Here is an 8,244-nt window from a genome sequence, read left to right as displayed (position 1 = left end):
GATACATACACCCAACAAAATGACCTTCACACATGTTAAACTTGACCCCATGTCTGATACATACACCCAACAAAATGACCTTCACACATGTTAAAATTTCTTGTACTTGTAGTCTGACCTCTGTTTGAAGAGAGCTGCTGGCTGCCAAGAGAAGTTCAATGCTGCTGGGAGGGCAATGTGTCAAAGCGAAAGCCATGAGCTCCTGACGAGTGGCCAGGTCCTGGTAACCTTCTGACTGGCCCAACTGGCTACACACAGCCCAACTCTCTGGGTAGCCTGAAAATTTGACAAAGAGAAAAGGGGAAGAAAAAAGGTGATTTGCAGAAAGGAAAAGAATAATGTGAATATAGGTGAGGGGTATGCTGGAGTCCTAACCAGGTCTTGTGGTAGCAAAGCAGAACTGTAATCATTATTAACACAGTGTAAACAAGGCATGAGAATCCAAGCTAGAAAAGAAAGATCTGACCAATTCATTATCCACACAATTCGGGGGTACTCCAGATAAGTGTTTTTGACAGAGTAAGAATCAATTAAAATGAATTCAAATTATTCACTAAACTCTCATGGTAGATTCTGAATTCATAATATTAGGAGTTTGACTCTGCCTAACAGGAACCATTTTTCTACCATTAATGATAAACATACAGAAAATGCAAGCAGACAAATGTACATGCGTGGTAGTGGAGATAAAGCCTAGTAGTAACCGAGTTTACTGACGGCCTAAATCCCTAGATCCAATCCGCAGTCACAGTCAAGTGCAGGGCGCCCGTGTGAGCTGGCAGGAGTTACAGCAGGGAAGCACACTGTGTTAACTACTCCCTCCTGGAGTACAAAGGGTTTCCTATGCAGGGCCCATGAGAAGATGGTCCTCTTTTCTTCTACTAAGGAATGTAGATGCACAATTATTATACTATAAACTCTATTCTTTCAAGACAGGAACTTTAAATTCAATACAGAAAATATTTGGGCCAAACTCCTGCTCAATTTTCAATACTGTTCTTTTTTCCTATACTAAAATATAGAAATACTGACTATCCAATCACAAAGTGTAAGTATTCTTGCAAATTACATTTTCTATAGAATATAAAATAGCATTAAAATGTTTCAGGTAGTGCTGTTCCTAAAATTATGAACATGTTTTAGATGGGGTAAACTATAGCACCTGAGTCCATTAAAATATTGATGTTAGCCTCCAGCCTGGCCCGTCCCAGGTCCGGGTGGTGCGTCGGCAGCGGTGCGGTTACAAAGGTGATTCTCACTATCCCCAGGCCGGCTCCCAGGAGCCCCCACTGGAATCCACCTCCCCACTTCCCTCTCTCCAGACAGTCAACTGAGGGCTGAGGGCAGCTGTGAAGAAGCGTAAGAGGTCAGCCTGTCTGTACTCAAGGTACAGGAGAGAGATGACCCCAGGCCTGCGACCTGGTCTGTACTGACCGGAAATGGATTGTGCAGCTCTCTCGGAGGACTGTCGGGTGTGCAGGCAGCGGTGGGATGGGCTGGAGGATGACCAAAGGAATACGATGATGGGAACAAAGCCTACAAGTTGGGACTTGGATGTGTGAGTAAGCGCCTGTATTGTAGTGTTGGCTGGCCCAGGTGTTTGTCAGAACCTTGTGCCCTGGTAGTGTCTCTGCACCTGCTGTGATCACACACACCTCTGAATAAGGGGTGCCTGAATAAGGTCTGACTGGATCCTTCCTCCCCTTCTTCGCTGTCCCAATAAGAGAGAATGAAAATTGCAAATCGGAAGGAGAGAGGAGAGGAAGGTCGGTCCTGACCTTGACTACAAGGCCTTGGCCAAATCTTTGAAGTATGGGCTACAAAAAGACGCAGGCTCAGAGGGCAAAAAGCTTCCAAGTTCTCAGAGCCCGGTTTCTGCTGCTGAACAATGAAGAAAACTCTATTTGCCCACGTGATTAGAAGATAAAGAGAGATAATGGGTAAGAAATCAAATTACATCACAATACTGCTCCCATCAGAGGCTTAGCCAACACACCCAGGAGCTGGACTAGTGGCCTTTGCTGTCCCTGGGCGTTAGTGGGTGGAGATCTCTTGTCTCTGGCCTTTTTGTTCTGGGTGGTAGGAGGAGGGCTTCAGGAATGGGACACTTCCTGGAGCTGCTCCTGCAGCTGCCTCTGTTCTAGCCCCTGAAATAGGTGGCAGTGGATGCTTCAGTTAAGTCAGGGGCCATGGCTGGTAAAGGAGGAGGTAGAAGAGCCATGAACTCACATCCCCATGTGCTTTCTGTGCTTTTGGGAGAAGGAGATGGGGATTGGGGTTGGGGACTGCTCCAGATTCTGAGCTGGCCAGCACTTCAGACCTCAGACTTCTTCACCTGAAGGCCAACCGGCAAAACCTCAAGAGGCCACGCACCACTGTCGAGACGGATGCTTCCAGTCACCTCTAAACACCAATTGTGTGCAGGCACCACCCACAAAGCAACAGTAAGACTTAAGAGACCCATAGGAATGTTTAATGGACTTCCAACTGCTCTCCAGGCCACTGGACCCCAAGTTCCCAAGCCCTTAGGCAGAGACAGTGTGGGACTCTTCTTGGGGTACAGAGCCTAGCACTTTTAGTTCCCTGGTGAGAAAGTGGATGTTGAGCCAAATTTCGGGGACTTTTTCAAGGAAAGAGTGGGATAACTGGGCCATTCTCATTTCTTCCAAAAATCAATCCTGTTGGGGGGGGGTGCTCAGGAAAGGTCCCCATATTCACGCAAATCCCAGACACACTTGGCAAGCATTCTGATGCACAAATGCAGACTAGTGCAAACACGGACACCGTGAACTCAAAAAAAAAAAATTGATGTTAGTGTATGTGTATACACACACACACACACACATACACACAGCATAACACTTGCTACTAACAAAATATATCTTAAGAAAACATGTGCCTTGCTTGCCAGTCAGGCTGACTAATTTCAGCAGAGCCCTTTCCATTATTTGCCACGTCGAGAGGATGTGAGCAAAGTGGAAGCTGTGTACTCACCTGCGGCCATCAGCTGCTGACAGTACATACTAGCTGCTTTGTAGTCATGCACATGGAGTGCTTGCTCCACTAACAGGATCAGGACCCGGCCACGCCTTCCTTCCGAGTCTTCACCTGTACACAGGGACAGATGACTTGATGACTAGAACAGCCTCGGGCTTAACACAAAGTCTCAAATCCACAAGGCAAACAGAAGACTGATTTTTAATGATTGGAGGATAAAGGTTACAATAATTTTTGAGTTTCTAATCTACTTTTTATGTATGGAAGTCCCCCCTAGGACTTGGAAGAGATCATAGATTAATATCAGTTCTCAAGATAACCAAAAAAAAAAAAAAAGGAATTCAATAAGAAGACCAATGTTCAGTGCTAAACAGGACAATACCAGGAGTGACCAAGCACTCAGTGATTATACAAATTATATTAGAGAAATTTTGTTTTGAATTTATCTTTATAAAAATGTTGGCATATTTCTTGTATTTAAAATACATGTTTCAGAAACAAACACATGAGTACAAAGTATATTAGAACATGAAAACCTTAGCTGAGACAATCACACACCACTACCTACCCACCGAGTAAAACTCACAGAACTTAAGGTCAGGTTTTTTGCTAAAAGCAACATCTCTTTCCTGGGCCTGCAAATGTCCAGTAAGTACCTAAAAGAGTGATAAACATCGGCTTCTCTGCCTCCTTTTTGTATCCATCTCCTTCATCGGAAGTCATTTTGTCTTTCTGTCACCTCGGGTTCCAGAAACAACAGGTCTAATGGATAAGCCGCTGGTGGAAGTTGGATCTGTCCCCAAGCAGCAGTGACTGCGGTGTGGAGATAAAGCCCACCTGGATCAGTCAGAGCACACTGACCAACCAGGCCCGAGCCTGGCAGACTGAGCACAGGCTTTCTGTCTCTGATACCTCTCCCTTCCTACATATCTAGGGGCTCTGGATATTTCCCTGGGATACAGCACTAACACCATCATTCCTCTTGGCAGCATCGGGTTACCTATAGAAAGTAAAATTCCTTTCCAATTTTTTCTTTACCATTACTATTTTTGGTCTGGGGACTGTAGGTATCCTCAGAGCTGAGTCTCTGGTCTAGGACTCTATTAATCAAGGCCAGTAAGCAGAGCTGCCAATTAACATCTAAATACGCTATTTCTGCTTCAACCAATTTTGTTTTCTATTTTTGTCTAGTTTCTTAAACACTTTACAATAGTTTTCCTCTTTTACTCTGTGGGATCTAAATCGATCCAGGCTTGATTCTGCCTGATTCATGATGCTATCTGCTGATATAAACGTATTACAATGTTATACAATTTTAATGTGTCTCCATTTAGCTTTTAAGAAGCCTATTAAACTTCCTACAACAAAAACCTCAGTACAGCAACTCCAACCCTAAAGCAAAAGTTTGGCATAATCTCCATCAACATTTGGCAAATATTAAAACCTTTCTTAAAAATAGTATGCATATATCTCAGTAATGCAGGCATAGGTATATCAAAAGTGGCAAGGAAATTTTTTCTATTATCTTAATGAAAACTTACTATTACTTTAAAAATCTTTTATGTTCAGTTCAACTACATACACACTATAACTGTAATGATAATGAGGAAGTTAGTATAGTCCAAGCCAGGGTCATTATGAAAACATCAGTTATATACTCTACTAAATAAAAAAGCTTTCATACTACTTACAAGTGTCAAAAGCACTGCTCTAACAGAGTTTCACCCCACCCCACCCCACGTCACCCCTAAGAAAACTAGCGAAATTACATGACATTTGTGTCTGTTTTCCTGAAAGGTAGTAGTATAAAAGAAAGTATAAATCAACCCGAAATTATATGTAATGTTTGACTTTAAATATATTAGAAATTGACACACGCTGATTTTGGTACTGGATAGATCAAGTATTTGTAGCACATGGAAATTAACAGTTATCCAGATGCTGGGTAATAGCATGCTCTATTTCATTTTTAAAAGAAAATACAGTCTTCCCTCTACTTTTAAAAATTCTTGTTTGAGGGGCTGGAGAGATAGCTCAGCAGTTAAGAGCAATTACTGCTCTTCCAAAGGTCCTGAGTTCAATTCCCAGCAACCACATGGTGGCTCACAGCCATCTATAATAGGATCTGATGCCCTCTTCTGGTATGTCTTTTAAAAAATTAGCTACAGTGTACTCATATAAATATAATAAATAAATCTTTTAAAAAAATCTTGTTTGAGACAAATCCCCATAGAAAGACAGTTTAATTAAAAGAAAGTAAGTAAGTGTAAGTTTAACAAGATGCATGGGGGAGCCTTAGCAAGTGAACAAAGCAGCATCTTAGAAACACCCAATCCATTGACACAGAGAGCCTGCCACACTTTCACCTTGAAGCCTAGCCCCAGACTAATGACACCTGCACATATAAGTAAATGCACATACCACAGTGAATATAAAACCCATTTTCTACCCAATGCTCTTGAAATGTTTGCATTTATGGACAGTAAACACAAAAGCAAAAGACCCAGGTGTATTTTTTCTCTTGTGTCTTAGCTAGGTTCCAAACACTAATCTCATTCTTGAAGACAATGTACAAGCCCCTAGAAGCTAAGTGAAAAGGCTCAGCCTGGATAATGTTGGGATGCTGATGGAGTCACAGGGAAAGATAGACCGAAGTGAGTGGTTAGGTGTGAAGGGCTAAAAGGTCCCTATGCTCATGAGTTTTAAGCCATTTGTGTGGAACCAGACAAGCTCCTAATTGCCTTAGACTGCCATGTTAATTTCAGACTCAACTAATACACCTCAGGGTAGCAGAAGCCAACCTTGTACCGGGAGCAGCTGTCTCTCAGGTTATACTCACTTCGCTTCTTTCATAGAAGCATGAGTAATAAAGCAAGCAAGGGATTCTGTCTATTCCTTCTCTTTTTATGCCTTTTTTAAAAAGAAAGATGACTATGTAGGCAAAACTGGCCTCCAACTCAAAATCCTCCAGTCTGAACCTCTGTAATGTTCCAATAACTTTACATGTTCCATACCTTTATGCATTGATTTTCTTCTCTAATTTAAAATTAATAAATCCCATATTGAGTGATTTGAGAACAGCCGCATCTGTGAGTGTCTAATGAATGAGTTGGAATACACAGCAGCCACCGAGTGCCATCGCACAACATCCAAACAGAGAAGAAGCACAAGACAAAAGGAGAAGACATTGAGGAAAGTGCCAGAGTAAAATCCCAGCTAGCAGAGATCCTCCTCACTCCCTGTAAGGCACACAGTAAAGAGGAGCAGGGATAAATGTTAAAGAATGAAGCTGAAATAATTGTTGTTAAGAAATTTTATGTGAGCCGGGCGGTGGTGGCTCACGCCTTTAATCCCAGCACTTGGGAGGCAGAGGCAGGCGGATTTCTGAGTTCGAGGCCAGCCTGGTCTACAAAAGGGGGTTCCAGGACAGCCAGGGCTATACAGAGAAACCCTGTCTCGAAAAACCAAAAAAAAAAAAAAAAAAAAAAAAAAAAGAAATTTTATGTGAAGATGAGTCAAATAGCAATCAGGAAGTTCAGAGTTACTTAGCTGAAAGTTAAAACCTGAGCAGGTAATTCAAACCTCCATACAGTTCAAGAGCAGGCCTTGGACTGGTGCCTAGAAACTGTGGTTAAGCAAGTAAATTCTTCAGAAGAATAGACAGGAAGGTGGGGGCTGATGGGGAACTATGAAAGAACCACACCCAGCTATCAACTGCCTTTGTGTCAGTCAACATCTGGGAGGCTGACAAAGGAAGATCTTAATGAGAACATAGGCTGGGTATATAACAGGACTGCCCATTCAGATGGTTTGTCTAGAGAACATTAGTGGTACTGAGACAGACAGACCTGAGTACTCAAGTACAGTGTAAAACATGTCTGCAGTTAGCTATATGTTCCCTGACTTGAAAGGGACAGAGTAGCCCTCTACCCCTGACAATGAATTGGTCTTTGTTACTTAGAATGACTCTCTCCTACCCACAGTTTCTTTTATAAGTTTCAACTTACCTATGGTCATGTGAAATCCAAAACTATCAAGTAAAAAAATTCCAGAAATGAGCAATTTCTGAGTTTTAATTGCATGTGGGTTTCATCAGCATGATGGACTTTAGCACTGCCTCATGATACTGTACTCAGGACATGAGCCATACCTTTATCATTACACCTCACCTGCAAAGGCTGTAGCAATGGGGGCAAATGGTTGGCTAAGATGGAAATGTCACTGAATTACATACCTGCTAGCTACTTTTATGTAAATGCACATGGCTCACGGTATAAATATGTTGAACAAATTATATATATATATATATATATGTACACACACATATATATGCATATATGTATGCATATAATATATATGTATATATATATATCATTATGTCTCATTAATTCTGCTCTAAGTTGTAATATTAAATACAGATACTACATGAAAGTTTGGAAAGTGCAATGTAGTCAAGTTGAGATGAACTTCTAGAACAAAAGTGGCTGCAATAAAGAAGAGAGTTGATGTAGCGCACAAGCTGTTACTGTATCCTCAGGAGGATGTTCTCCTAGGAGAACCAAATGAAGGTTACCAGGTCCATTCAGTTATATGTCAAAACAAAACAAGACACTGGTCTTAATAGGGGTACCTATAAAGGCTAAGTCCTCATGAATTCCATCCTTCTTGTTCAAAGAGCTTTTCTGCACATGCACCCAGCTGGGGCTCTTATTGTTAGACTATGGATGAAAAAGGAAATAGCTTTCCCGTCTCCTAGATGTGATACTACATAAATAAAGTTTACAAATATATACCACATACACACACGCATACACACACAATATCAGGATCAAACCATTTTTCTGAGTCTACACTCAGTGTTATTCCAAGTGGGCCACAATGCCTCACAATGATGTATGGCCTCAAGGATGTTGCAAATCTGCAAAATTGATATATGCTTTTCTCTTTTTAAGTTGAAAAGTGACACATATTTTCTAGAAGTAAAGGTATTAACAGTTCTATTTATTGGGAGTTCAAAATATTAACCTATATATCTACTAAATACAATGAATGGCTAGAAATAACTATATATTCCCTTTAATTTTGAAACCATTCATCCCATGATGTTGACTGCAACAAATTCAAACCATTGTGTATGAAACAAAATACCCCCCTATTGTTGGAACAACATGATGTACTAACCAGAACCCCGGAGCTCTTGTCTCTAGCTGCATATGTATCGAAAGATGACCTAGTCGGCCATCAATG

At 41.4% G+C, this 8,244-nt stretch overlaps 1 protein-coding gene across 4 annotated transcripts in view; it reads right to left on the bottom strand.

Annotated features, from left to right (window-relative positions):
- Nbas (neuroblastoma amplified sequence) overlaps window positions 1-8,244 on the bottom strand; it is a 295,155-nt gene that overhangs the window by 148,885 nt on the left and 138,026 nt on the right. For all 4 annotated transcript variants that reach the window (XM_021178926.1, XM_029484416.1, XM_021178925.2 and 1 more), the window contains exons 33-34: window positions 2,995-3,108; window positions 119-276 (exon numbers count right to left, since the gene is read on the bottom strand). In XM_021178926.1, the coding sequence (XP_021034585.1) occupies window positions 119-276; window positions 2,995-3,108 (272 nt within the window). The remainder of the gene's footprint in view (window positions 1-118; window positions 277-2,994; window positions 3,109-8,244) is intronic.

The sequence above is a fragment of the Mus caroli genome, chromosome 12 (assembly GCF_900094665.2).
Source record: "Mus caroli chromosome 12, CAROLI_EIJ_v1.1, whole genome shotgun sequence".
Lineage (NCBI taxonomy): Eukaryota > Metazoa > Chordata > Mammalia > Rodentia > Muridae > Mus > Mus caroli.
This window is presented reverse-complemented; position numbering and strand designations above follow the sequence as displayed.